Source organism: Osmerus mordax, chromosome 12 (assembly GCF_038355195.1).
Source record: "Osmerus mordax isolate fOsmMor3 chromosome 12, fOsmMor3.pri, whole genome shotgun sequence".
In the NCBI taxonomy this organism is placed as follows: Eukaryota; Metazoa; Chordata; class Actinopteri; order Osmeriformes; family Osmeridae; genus Osmerus; species Osmerus mordax.
In genome coordinates, this window is record NC_090061.1 from 11,433,883 (window position 1) to 11,448,322 (window position 14,440).

Here is a 14,440-nt window from a genome sequence, read left to right on the forward strand (position 1 = left end):
AGTACGTATATGTCTGAAAGAGCAAATTCTTTAGAAAGTTATGACAAAATAGACGAAAATACAAATTCTTTTTTTCTTGATCATGTCATTCATTTTGTTGTTTGGTATGGGGGACCACACTGGCTGATGTGATCTTTAGTAAAATAAGCAGACACAATGAATTGTTACAACTGACAAGGATCGACCTGCAGACAGCTGATCAAACAAATATACTGTATCCTCCTACCTTTATTTAATCAAAATCCCATTTTTATAATATATATATATATTTGGCCCTCATAATTTTGCTTGCTATGTATATTTTCCCTTTTCTAAACATAACAATGCCACAGTGGGTTGACAGACAAATTAAAGTAGGGTATAATTAAATGTGAGGTCTCTTACAGCATGTTTGTAACTCAGGCAACATGACCTTACTTAGTATGACACCCTCCTGTAACTTCATCTGAAGGAAAGGCACAATGGAAGTGACACAACTGTAAGTGTAGGGCACCTTAACAGCCTGGCTTCTAGGCCAGTGTGTTTCCCCAAGTCCAGAGCCGGTAATACGACAACCCAGTTCCCTCTCAAACAAAGCTCATACGTTTATTTCGGCCAGGTTATTGTTGGTCACGGCGGGCGAAGGCTTGCTCTTCATCCCCTCTGTCCCACAGCGGGAGGTCTCCATGAGCAGTAGACGGGGGACGCACAGGGCCAACACGATAGTCTTATATTCCTTCCGGAAGTTTTGGTTGAGCAGTCCGTAAATGATAGCATTCAGGCAGCTGTTGAAGTACGCCATGAAGTAGCTCATGACAAAGAGCCATTCTGGGATGTTGGGCGCCACCCTCATGGGGTTGATGGCCACGGCCAGGCCAATCAGGTTCAGCGGCGCCCAGCACACAGCGAACAGCACAAACACCATAAACATAGTCAGAAAGTTCCTAACGTCACTTGGCTTCACTTTGGTCCTGTACTCTGGCTTCACCCTGTGTTTGACCTGGATGACCAGGACCCAGATCCTCATGTAGCAGAAAGACACGACCAGCAGGGGGATGAGGAAGTGGATGACCACCACAGAGATGGTGTAGTAGGAGCTGACCGTCTGGGCGAAGGTGCAGGAGTAGATGCGTGGGTCATACTGCAGCGAGCCCACAAAGAAGTTTGGCACGGTGGCGAGGGCGGTGAGCAGCCAGGTGAGGCCCAGGTAGCAGCAGGTGTTCCTGACGCTGTACAGGCGATCGTAGTGAAGACTGTGGCAGATGTAGCAGTAGCGGTTGATGGCGATGGCCGTGATGTTGAAGATGGAGCCGATGACGCTGAGGCCCATGATGAAGCCACTGGCCTGGCAGTGAAGGTCACCCATGGTCCAGTCATTGTGGAAGATGGCCGTGAGGACCAGAGGGTAGGGGTACACTGCCACCACCAGGTCCGCCACAGAGAGACTCACAACAAAGATGTTGCCTGCGGAGAGAGAGTTACAGATTAGACATCAACAAGGCCAGACAAACACACTCCCGTTTAAAATAATCCATCCTATCCATCTAAAGTATTTTATTGGGAGCCCCCCCAAAACGTTTAAGGTACAATCCATGCAATAATTTCAGATCAGCAAAATGGCGGACCAGAACGTAAAGAGGTTGTTTCTGGACAGCAACCAGTCTCTGGTTTGTTCTCCTGCTGTTTAGAAGTTTACACAGAATTATTACCAGCCCAGGTCATGATTTACTGTATGTCCGTTATTTCCTAAACAGCAACTCATGTGGAGACATCTTTCTTGTATTCTTGCATTAAGTCTCGAACACTGCCTTGAGGAGGAACAAGTAAAATGACAGAATTAGATCAGGACAGGATGGATGGATGGTTTCAACCCCCTGATTACTGTCAAATCACTTCCTGTCTTCCCAGTGGACTGAGATGGGAGTGTGACACTGGATCTCCTCAGAATACATGAATTGCACAAACTACCCCTGACAGTGGAACGGTGCGCAGACATCTGGGCCATGGAAGGGAAGGAGACCCATGAATCAGAAAGTATAACGACCTTGGCAGATATCAAGATGGATGGTAGAGCTCAGCTGCAAGTCAGTCAAATCCTATGTGGAAAACAGAAATGTCTCCATCACTACTTCCCTAGACCAACGGTATGGATATGCCTACAACATTTGAAAAAGACAAAACATTTAGGTTCCATAGGCCTACTACAGTATTTAATTATGCATCAGTGGGCACAATTAGGGGGTCAGATGGCTGAGCGGTTAGGGAGTCGGCTATTAATCAGAAGGTTGCCGGTTTGATTCGGGCCGTGAAAAATGACGTTGTGTCTTTGGGCAAGGCACTTCACCCTATTTGCCTCGGGGAGAATGTCCCTGTACTTACTGTAAGTCGCTCTGGATAAGAGCGTCTGCTAAATGTAAATGAGGGGTGACCTCAGAAGGAGTTTGGTTGAACACTGCTCCTGTAGAGATGGGAAATATACAAAGATACAACAGCTGCATGAATAGAAAATCACTGGCATAGGAACTGGAGGGGGTTGACATACTCTGCCGATGCCCTTCCCTAAACCCTTCTCTACAGGGAACAACACAAAGTCATGCTGTTCACTAACAAATGCTTATTTAGACTACACATGTCCACCAAACTGATGACCACAGATGTCTTAAAGGGGAAATCCATCATTCTTTATGGCTAGACTACAGGTATACATCCCCCCACAGCATTTCCAATTAGACTTAATGGCAGATAACACACTGTGTCCTGAGATGGTTCATATCTGTTATCAATTGTTTGTATTTTTGAATCACTGCATCATTCAGAGACATATCGCCGGACAATGTCTGAGAGAACATGCCTTTACCAAGGTGTTTAGACTTGCAAAGTCATGAATTATCACAGTTATGTTTGACTTTAGTTTTTAGGATGCACTCCTTTGAAAACTAAAAGCTTTCCGTAGGAAGGTGATAACTGCTACTGTACTGTATATGAAGACAGTGTGATAATATATACTTTAAAATGATCAGTTCTAATTGTATCCATTGCAAAAGCTGTCTGAGTAGAGACGATTCCAAGCCGATTGTTGGGAAACTCTGCAATACAGATGAACCAGGCTGTAACAATTGACTCTAACAAGAGACTGAGAAGAGACAATAAATAGAAAACATGATCTCTCAGCACCACAGACAGCTCTGCTCCTCTGAAACCTGCTGAGAATGCTGCACGCCACTGGTGTCTGATCCTAGCCAGTCAGCTCAGAAATGTCAGCTCACATTTGTGAAGCTCGCATGGTATTCACAGCGCTGCGTGCATTTGTCATTGTGCCGAGGTTTGATTTCAGACTGATGCATGGCGGTCTGTGTTATTGCATGGGCATGCCAGGGGCACGGCCCCTGCCGCTGTCATCCCATGCTCTGCTCCATTCGCTCTATCACTGGGAGGATGAGGTAAGTGCTACAACAACATGGAGAGCTTACTGAAACCCATCTGTGAGAGCTGCCAGGCTAGAATGTTGGCAGACATAAACACACGGATTAGCACACTAGTAGTAGAAGAGGTCCCTGTTTAATTAGACAGCGTGAGTAACAGTTTGCACTCTGAGCAGGGTTCATGGCTCCAGCAGAGTTGTTGGTTTGAGGCAGGGCCTGCGCACCATATAAAGATTTAACAGGGATTTTTAGACTTTGAAAACGGGGTCACAGGCCTGACTGCTGACATCTTTGCAGGCTATTATTATCAGAGTGTGTGAATGGGATGGAACACTGGCCAGAGCCGGTTGCTGGATTGGGCAATGGGTGTCAGGGTTGATATTAGCAACAGACTGGGCTCTCAGACGCCGGTGGGCCAGTAATTATCTCGTCACAAGCCCTTACACAACTGGCATCCATGTGAAGCGGCCTAACCAACAAATGATCCTCTCTTTCGTCTTAGCCCAGTGTACAAAGCACAAACGGGAGAAATCCACTGCTCGCTCTCTCTCACACACACATCCACACACTCAGACACAGTGTATAACACAAAACACAAAAGCACATTAAATCGTTTGGCGGAACAGCAAAACTCTACAGTACTTCCTTCACAGTAAGAGGAGTCAACCCTGCCATCAGCAGGGGCAGGAAAGGAGAACTCTGAAAGGTGGCCGGGCCATTTAAGCACTGTAAACACAGTAAATATGAATAAAGCATACAGTTTAATGTAGACAACTGTACTTACTAACTGCACTATTTGCATGTTGCTTTGGACAAAAGTGTCTGCTAAATGAATGAAGTGTAAAACAACTACTTTAGACAGAAAAAGAAACCTCTGGCTCTGTTTGAAGAGCCAGCCATGCATCTCCATGCGTTCAAAGCGGTATTCAGACACTGGTAGAACAGAGTGGAAGCTGCGGGACATCAGAAGAAGGAGGAATGCTGGAACATGTATGTATGAATGTATCTACAGTATGTAGATGAACAGGCCTGGAGACAAGCCTGTGCCTTCCTGGGATTCACGTGTCTGTATGCCCACGTCAGTTCCTGCTCCCGCGGGCGGGACGCTGGAACATGTCCCTCTGTCAGACCCGCTGTCTGTGTTCTCCTGCCTTCAAAGGACCACGAAAGAAATCTGATCAGCAAAGATAATCTGCCCATATACTGGGCCTTTGTCTATATTTATGTGTGTAACCAAGACTATTTACAAGCGCTGTGGGCGGTGCTAGAATCAAAAGGAAATGTGTTTTTTTTCACAACATGATTGTTATTTTATTTATTACAAAAAAGATGACTTTGGACTTAATCAGGCACATTATCCAAAATACAGCACACATAACTTCCTAGCGAGAGAATTGGGTCTGATGAATTGGTAGCGACTATGCCATGAACTCATGATAAAAGGGCCAGAGAATTTAGAAGAAACTGGACATTCAAGCTGACATCTACTGCCTTTTGGTAATGACAGCCTGCCTAGAGCCAGCCAAAAACATAATCTTCATTATCATCATCATCAAAGCCTACAGACCAATGAGACCTCCGGCATCACCAACCTCTTAGTCTTCAGACCTGTCACCTTGAGCTTTGGCAGAGAAAGTTTAGTTACAAGACTGGAGGGCAGTGGTGACAGAAAGGAGGGCAGTCTCTGTGGAGTGGCCAGTCTTGAAGCCCGGTTGTTCTGAGAGAGAAAGTTAGACAGTTGGTTAGATACAGCACGTTCAATTGTTTTTAAAAGGAAGGGTAACAGTGATACCGGTCTGTAGTTCTGGAGGACGGCGGGGTTAAGGGAGGGTTTTTTGAGTAGAGGGGTAACTCTAGCCTGTTTGAAGGCAGAGGGGAAGGTGCCAGAGGTAAGAGAGGAGTTTAGGACATGGAGAAGAAAAGTTATGATGGAGGGGGAGATGGTTTGAAAGAGAGGGGAGGGGATAGGATCAAGGGGACAGGAGGTGGGGCGATGAGAGAGAATGAGGTCAGAGATCTCTGCCTCAGACAGGGGAGAAAAAGAGTTTAGACAGAAAAAGAGTTTAGAGGTTCAGACTTCATTCACTCCAAAAATTAAGTACAGAGCGCGAAGGATTTAATCCATGAAATGCCAACATTGCTCTTTGATAATTTGGTAATTTCCAGCAGTTTGGAGATATCTGTTAATAATAATTTATTATTTTGAGGCTTCATTTTGAAGTCCGGGGAGATTGAAGGCACTCTCTTCATGCTACCCTCTGGAGCACAGGAAGGAAGTGTACATTTCTCACTGGACAGCTCTCCACCTGATGCAGACCTCCAGGATCTCATCTCGTTAGCCACCATCCCCTCCATCCCATCGCAACCAAAACACACACTAACAGTCATAGACAGACACACTCCCAATCACACACACACACACACACACACACAAAACAAATGATAATAATCCTAATATTAATCAAACATTTATTATATCACTACATTACAAGGACAAGCCATGGATGGCGGCCTTTCTGAAAGACCTCGTCCATAAAAGACAACAGGCACACAGCAAAGGCCAAATGGCACTTTACCGTTTTCTGAGGAACAAGGTGAGCCGTGAAAGTAAACGTGCAAAGAAAGAGTACTACAGAGATCATGTAGAGAGGTTGAAGAGATCTGATCCATCTGAGTGGCACAAACAAGTATGACGCCTAGCAAATCTCTCCAACCGTACCTCCATGATCCATGTGCCAAGTGTGGACCAGACAGACATGAGTGCCATCGCCGGAGCTATTAAAAAACACCTTGCTACCATCTGCCAGGCTCTGCCTCCTCTTGACCGGGACATGCTCCCTGCATTCTTACCGGCTACGCCACCACCCCAGATTGAGCCAGGGCAAATGTACCAGCGCCTAAAAAGAGTTAAGGTGACCAAGGCTCCAAGTCCTGATGCTATGCCGCCCACCCTTATCAAAGAGTTTGCTTGCAAACTTGCCATCCCGCTTACTGACATCACAAATGCATCTCTACGACAGGGCAGAGTACCACCTGAGTGGCGAGAAGCGATCGTCATCCCCGTCCCAAAAGAACATCCAGCAGACCTGGGAAAAATCTAACCAGTGTCACTAACATCACAATTTGCTAAAGTAGCGGAGGGTTTCGTCTTCTCTTGGCTTCTCCGAGACATCAGGCCAGCTGTTGACACCAGGCAGTTCGGGAACCTCAAAGGCATCTCCACATCCCACTGTCTGATAGAGATCCTTGACTTTTTCTATCAAGGAGCAGAGAGCAGGCAAACTGTCAGTAGCCTGGTCCTTACAGATTTTAGCAAGGCATTTGATAGAGTGTGCCACACAACAGCTATTACAAAACTCATACACATGGGTGAACGGTCCTCACTTCTTCCTTGGGTGTGTAGTTTTGTTTCGAGTCGTAGACAGAGGGTCCGCTACCAACAGGCCCTGTCAGACTTGGAATCGCTCACCTGTGGGGGGGCTCAGGGAACTTTGTTAGGCCCCCTGATTTTCTTGGCCATGATCAACGACGCAGGAACATCATACAACGAATATTGGAAGTACGTTGATGACCACAACTTGGGAGAAACCCGACCGGCCTGCTCACCTTCAACCCTACAGAACGACTTGGACGACCTAGACGAATGGTCAAACAGAAACCACATGCTACTGAACCCTAAAAAGTGCAAAGTTCTACAAGTCTGCTTCATGAAACGACCTCCACCTTCCCCAGTTCTTACACTGGGAGGCCAGGTTCTCACCGTGGTGAAACAAGCCAGACTACTCGGTCTCCAGATCCAGTCTGATCTTGGGTGGGACGCACAAGTGGATAGCATGGTGACAAAGGGGAGCAGAATACTCCTCCTTCTGTGCAGACTGCGACGGGCTGGTCTCCCGACAGACGACCTCACTGCCATCTACTGCGGCTATGTTCGGCCACTTCTTGAATACGCAGCTCCTGTCTGGAATGCCGCCCTCAACAACAGACAAATCAACAGACTTGAACGTGTTCAGAAGCGTGCCTGCAGGATTATGCTGGGCCGACAGTACACTACATATCTGGATGCCTTATGGTCATTAAACCTACTCTAACCGCAGACTTGACCTCTGCTTTAACTTTGCAAATAAAGTAAGACAATCGCCACGCTTCTGTTCCTGGCTGCCTCTGACCCGGGGAGAACAGCACGGCAGACCGCTGAGGAACTCACTGCAGTACTCTCTAGCCAGGGGAACTAAATGCTACACCACAAGTGCGATACCTGCACTGGCTAAACTCCTTGTCGGACTTCATAACTAAGCTGGTAGTAGTGATCGACAATAATATTGTTTTTAACTATGTTAAATACAAACTTTTAATTGTAGAATTCTCTCCATGTCGACAAAATTGAATGTGTTTTTTAACAGAATAGTTATTGTGTATTGTATTGTATATGTTGATGATTGTAAATTTCGGGGCAATTCAGTTTTTACTGCAAGGCCGAAGTGTTCGTTGTATGGTTTCTTCTTACCAATAAATCATTAACTACTATATACCACTGTTTTATACACACTTACTGTACAGATTATCATCAACATTTACTATTCTTCATTCCAGTTTTCTGTGGAACAAAGAACAGTCAGGGGGATGTCCTATGCTGGCGTACGGTTATTCTATGTTGGCTTCATTCCAAGTGAATGCACATAAACTCACACCAGACATGCACCCTGGGTACCCAGAAGGAGACACACATCAGTACCTGCCCAGTGGATGGGACAGAACAAGACTAAAACCCAGGGAGAGAGATGGAGGGGGAGAGCTGACGAGAGGAGATGAGACGAGAGGAGAGAGATGGAAGGATAGGAGATATAAGGAAAGAGGGAGAGGGAGAGGAGAGTACAAATGGAGGAAGAGAAGAGCTGGAGGAGTGACAGGGACAGGAGAGATGGAGTGGCCAGGATATGATAAGAGCAGCCAGGATAACGGCAGTGTCTTTGTGAAGCAGAGCAGAAAGCTGCTACAGCTGTCTGTCTCTGGAGAGGCTGACCAGCAGACAGAATGGTGGGATCCCAGGGACCAGGGACAAACAGCAGATGGGGTGTTTCAACAGTCTGCGCATGTGTGTGCGTGTTTGTGTGTGTACATGCGTGTGTGTGTTCTTCTACGTGTGCGTGCATGTGTGAGTTTATGTTATTGTGCACACTTCAAGTGTTTGAAGGACATCGCAGCAATTTTGTACCTATTTCATTCAACATTTGAATCCCATCATCTCCATCTCTTGCCACAGAAACTGGTCTAAACAATAGTTATTCAGTAACGCCATGAAAAGCTCAAATATCACACAATACTGTACTTTTTACTTGATCTATCCAGTTGTTTGGTTTTTACTTGGGCAGCTTTTTGGAATTAAACTTTCATACTGCAAGTCCCTACTCCTAAAAATAGTTGTTTTAAGCAGGAGGAAGGAAAAACTGATTCCTGAGCGCCAAACCGAAGTGACACTTTCAGCCATTTCTTCTGCCCAAAGGACGACAACATAGAAAAGAGGAGATGCTCCTGCCTTCTGTTTATTTTGCACTTCCTGTTCCTCTTTCAAGTCAGACATATATCCAAATTATATATTCTGTGCCCAAAGTAGTGGCCGTAAAAACAATGCTGTTTGTTTTGTCAGTACCTGGACCAGGACCTGGACCAGGACCTGGACCAGGACCTGGACCAGGACCTGGACCAGGACCTGGACCTGACAACAACGACAGCAGGTATACTTTGACTGTTCTGTACACAGAACCTTATTAGATCCATCAACCAGCTACACATTCTTCTTAATTTTTCATGCACTGCCAGCCAAGCGTGTCCTTTAGAGCGCATCTTTTATATTCTACAACGTTCTAGATGCCCCCTTGTTTAACTGGTTGGAGCTGCTTTGTTGTGAAACGGGCACATCAGACATGTTATGTAATCTATAGCCTCTGATTGGTAATTAAAAACCGATTCTTCAGGAATGTCTGATGACCTGGATGTAAAGTCGTGTTCTTCACAGAGCCTTGCTGGCTGATGGTGTGATCTGTGTTGACTACAGCTCTTTGTCTCTGTGTTCGTCAACCTGCCACAGGGTAGAAGTTTTAATGGCCATGGAGAGGGAGGCTTGCACTTTCCCCCCAAAAAAATGTGTCTTTATAACTCTGCCAGTTATTTAGGCCGAAACATTAAATAATAATGCTTGATTGCTTGGAGCACTGTACGAATGAAACCAATATGTTGTAATGTTGATTCTGGATATGCATAATGTTTATTAACTGTACCTCGTAACCTGCTTCTCCATCTTATAAACTGACCCACCATGTATCAAACATACAATCATAGAACAAAGGCAGGCTAGAATATGTATCGAATATGTGAATTTGTGCTTTTAGATAACACTGCTTAGGGATCTACAGTTGAGACCAAAATACTTCCTCACCTTGAGCATGTCCACATGCACATACCTGCACCTGAGAAAGGGAAAAGTGATTTATCTGGCAACCCAAGGATGGAGGCTGACGATAGGGGTTATTATTTATGGAGAGATATATAGGTGCAGCCAAGTCCTGCCAGGGGCCATGTTAGCTCCATTACTGTATCTGAGGCAGAAGCTCATTTTAGATAGCAGCACCATATGAACCTCACTCATGGAGGTCATGTTGACTTTCATCTCTCTTAATGACTAATCAGTCAACAGAATCGCAAGTCAACCTGAAACAGACCTGCTCTGTAGAGAGACACGAGCTATCACCGTCAAGAAATTAAGTGGATACAGGCAGATAGTGTTATGAAGGTCCGTCAAGGTTGTTGTAAAAACTGATTTGTAATAAAGTTATATTGGTCCCTCGGTTACAATGAACCAGTTATAGTCACAGGCCTATACCTGCCCATCTGCCAAGCACACAATAACAGGAAAAACGAACAGTCTTCACCTCAAAATAGAACCGAAACAACAACATTTCGCCTCCTAAATGAAAAGCCCACAGACAACTACGTTTTGAGTCTGAAACTACCGACACAAAAATTGCTTCAAAAAGGGGTTTCATGGACATAAGTTCCTTTACAGTTAGGTTAGGTGGATACCTCACCTGCATTCCTTAGTTTTTTGTTCCGAAACACAGAGAGGATAACGAGCACATTCCCCAGGATGTCAACCACTATGGTGAAGATCAGCACGCTGGCCAGCGCAGTGGACACTCCGGCGGACGAGTTCTGTTCCGCCGCGCAGCTTCCGTTCTCATCGTGAAACAAACAATTTACACCGCTTGAATTTGCCTCAAGTTCCATGTTTCTCACTGTTTGATTTTCATCGAGAAATAATATTTTTGTAATACGTGACATTCACAAAGGCGTCCAACTTTAACCATGGTGGTATTGGTGTCCTCGATTAGGAGCAGAGCTCCAAGTAGTCTAGCCCCGGGTCCTAGGTAACATTTGTGATCTATGATGAATAATCTCAATTGAATAACAAATCTTTAAGGATATCATGTTAGAAAATAGGTCGTGACTCATCCTCGAGGTTTCCTTCGTTCTCATCCTTCTCGTTGTGCGTGCCATGACGTCTCCACCTGCAACCAAGTCCATAGTGGAGCGCGCCCAGTCTAACGGCATGCGTGATCTCTGTGCGTAATGGATAAGAGCCTGTGAGAGGATGTCCTCGCCTCTGCGTAATATCATACTAAGTAACAGTCTGTTTTATGGTGTGGTTCATGAATAAGGTATCTTCGAAAAACATCGTCACATAGCCTACTGTATTACAATCGCATGCATGGATATAGTGCCTTTTCTTATTTCATTCAGGCAGTTACTCAATACATTTGCCACATTTTGTCACCTATATCACCCTTTTGTCATCATTGTCTGTTGGCTATCGTTATCCCTAAGTGCCAAATCCAAAACTTAAACTCTTTGTCAGGAAGTGTTCAGCATTTTTCATTCATCATAATCCGATTGAATTTGGGAAGTATGACTGCTGAAGTGACATGTGATAACTTATAAAACTGAAAAACTTCCAGTTTAAGTAACTGATGAAAGAATTTCGGCACGTTTCTTTTATCGTGTATGCTTTACCTAATGGCGCCCTCGTGTGTCCAATTTTGACAGTTTGCACAAAGATTCCGCTATTGACTTTCAGCAATCAATTGATTGGCATTGGAGGACATGATACTGTACTATTGTGGTAGAAGGCAAATGTACTATTACAGACCAGGGTACATGCTACAGTCATCTCTACACCGTGCCTTTCGGAGTAATGACAGGATATTTCTAGTCAAATATACCTTATCGTGAAAGCAGGGGAAGTTGTGTATTTTTAGATAGACTTCCCAGAGGCAGACTTTAGTACAAGGTAACAGCTTACACATGACGATACACGTGCGCTGTGGCCTATCCAGTAAATCCAGTAAAATGCCCCAGAGATCATCGAGCGGGAGTCGATTGTTACCTAAGATGATGCGCCTGCCATGCTCTAATCTAGTTCATTATCAGACAAAAACAGTAACGCAAATGCATAAGCTTCTGAATAATATATGTCTTTTTTTCCACTTCAGCTAACTAACTGCGCGTTCTCCGAACATTGAGAGCTCATGCCATGTCCATCGTCAGGGGGAGAAGAAGGAATGAGTGAGGGGAGGAGGAGGCCTTTTCAGAGCTTCTTTCAACATATTGTATCGTCACAAAATTTTGACATAATGAGTTCAGGTGTAGCAACAACGTATGAAGCCTATAGGATGGATTTCCCAAAACCTTTCAAAAAGGTGTTATTCGCTCTATTGCACCAGGTACACACTGTACATTTCTGTCTGCTTCTTTGGCTGCAGAGAGGAAGGAGTGAGAATATACATGACCTATATCAGTAGTAGTCAAAGTATGGGTATACTTAAATCCAGTTCCATGTGTTGAAATCAGGACAGTGCCGTTTTTATTACTGTAGGCTACTATTATACCATAAACCCGTAGATTAAATTTATGATTATATTTTTGACATACATTTACTTTAGGAACATTGGGAATTGAGTTTGTATTCGTTTTAACAGCAGATCACTCACAGTTCATTCACACATGGAACATCTGGTTTCATGTCTAAAGGTCAATATGCGCAAACAAGCACCTGTTATGTCAGTTTCAGCTCTTTATTTAATTTTAGCCAACCTAACCTTGTTCCTAAAATGAAAAGTACAAATTTATCTATCAAGCTAGCCTTCTGAGATAAATACAAGATTAACATTTGATGATTCGACAAACATGCACAAATGCGTCATTCTCGCCCACACTCACGGCCAAGGCCAGCCATTATTTAAAAGTCGTGTCACTACGGGGTGGAGACAGAAAACATATAAATATGACTCACCTGGTTGGCGCCATCATCAGTCGAGTAGTACATACCTTTGGAGAAGACGTGGAAAAATGAGGACATTTACAAGACTTGCACTTGCCTTGCTTTGTGTTGCCGGTAAGACCACGTTTGAACTTAACATTTGTTCTGAAATGTACGTCTTTGGAAATGTAGCTCACAAACGACAAACTAGACACGCTCTGTCATTCTGTAATCATTGTTTTCTAAATCGTAAGCAGTAAGTCGACTAGACTGTTAACATGTTATGGAGACCGCTCTTATAACACATTGAATTAATTTGACTTATTTTTGTTCTTAAAATGCAATCAACAGTTGCGGTACACGGAGCCAATTTCCTTCCTGGTGAAGGGGAACAGGTGAGGAACAACATATATGACAAACAAAACCAATTTGCGTTAGTACAGGGGAGTGTTCATCTTTGTTTCTGTTTTGCGCACGCAGGCTGACTGTACACAGTTCAGCCTACCCATGTGTCCACGCAACTATGAACCAGTTTGTGGATCCGACGGTGTCACCTATTCCAACGAATGCATGCTGTGTTTTGACAACAGGTGGGTGTTTGTGTAGAGGGAACGGAGTGTAGCGTGTCGGGAACAACTTTGAATTTATCAGAAATCAAGTCACGTGCGTGGGTGTAATTGTTGTGTAACTACAGGCATTTCCATTTCCACAGCGAGCGCAAGGGAAACGTGTTGATTAGGAGCAAGGAGGCATGCTGAACTGACGAAGAACAAAATGACCAACCTTCCCGGAATAAGAAATCCTTTTATCTTGGATTTAATTTCTAGACTAAGCCTATTAATCACCTGGCATTCCTATGCGACTGCAAGGTAGTATTTAAGCAATGAAAAGTTTAAACTGTACTCTGTCTCCATGTGTTCTTCTACGTAGGTTTTTCCCAGTGATTTTAGTTTTTCCTGTTCAGATGTAGACCTACTCTATTTAATTGTTTTCAAATACCAGAAATAATTAAAGCCTTTTATTCTACTCCACTGTTCCAGACTTATCTCATGAGGGATTTAAGAGTTGCAAAACCAGTTTTTGTGGCATATTCTGTTGAACCTGTAACCTTTGTTGGTCACATAACTGGAAAGTCCTGTTTTGCTTTACAAATGCACCCAAATGTTAGCCTGGCTCTGCCCTCCTACGTACTTCCGCTCAATTTGGATTTTGCTTCTGTACTAGGTCTGGGATTTCAGTGCATCAGTCGGTTTTCAGAAACACATTTTTTGTAGGTCCAATCAGCGAACAGAGGGAGTGGCTGAGAACAATGACGTTCATGTCGTGCACTAGTTTGAGTTGTAGTTCAGTAATGGCGGCGGAGAAAGATGCGAGCGAAGCTATTATACGGTTGTGGCAACGCTGCCGAATATCCATAAGTTAAAGCCGGAGCAAGAACAAACCTTGTTGAGTTTTGCTGGTGGTCATGATGTTGTGGCCCTCCTCCCCACAGGATTCGGGAAAAGTTTGATTTTCCAGCTACGGCAGCTAGCTCCGTGGGGAAGGAGTTGGCTAAGGCGAACGCTAGCGATTGGTTATGGCAGATCAGAGTGGCTCTGGGCAGATCCAATAGTTTTAAACTTCAACAGAGTACCCGCCTTCAAGGAAGTTAACGCTTGTCAATGGAGCGATCCCAGACCCTCTGTACAAATGTACGAGGGTCTGGTTAGGACCAGCCTACCCAAAT

At 44.5% G+C, this 14,440-nt stretch overlaps 1 protein-coding gene and 1 long non-coding RNA gene across 3 annotated transcripts; one reads left to right on the forward strand and one right to left on the reverse strand.

The window, feature by feature from the left end:
* Positions 1–149: 149 nt before the first annotated feature.
* LOC136954070 (melatonin receptor type 1C-like) lies at positions 150–10,685 on the reverse strand. Of its 2 annotated transcripts, XM_067247608.1 has the most exons (3): positions 1,948–1,978; positions 1,689–1,787; positions 150–1,443 (listed from the first exon to the last, which is right to left on the reverse strand). In XM_067247608.1, the coding sequence occupies exons 2-3, from the start codon at positions 1,699–1,701 to the stop codon at positions 578–580; spliced, it is 879 nt and encodes a 292-aa protein (XP_067103709.1). In that variant the 5' UTR covers positions 1,702–1,787; positions 1,948–1,978; the 3' UTR covers positions 150–577. The 2 variants fall into 2 exon arrangements, with proteins under 2 accessions (XP_067103709.1, XP_067103708.1); XM_067247607.1 differs by lacking the exons at positions 1,689–1,787; positions 1,948–1,978 and adding an exon at positions 10,487–10,685.
* Positions 10,686–12,766: 2,081 nt separating this feature from the next.
* On the forward strand, positions 12,767–13,738 carry LOC136954403 (uncharacterized). Its single transcript, XR_010878105.1, has 3 exons — positions 12,767–12,849; positions 13,066–13,109; positions 13,427–13,738. It is a non-coding gene; the product is annotated as an uncharacterized lncRNA (long non-coding RNA).
* The last annotated feature ends 702 nt before the right edge of the window (positions 13,739–14,440 follow it).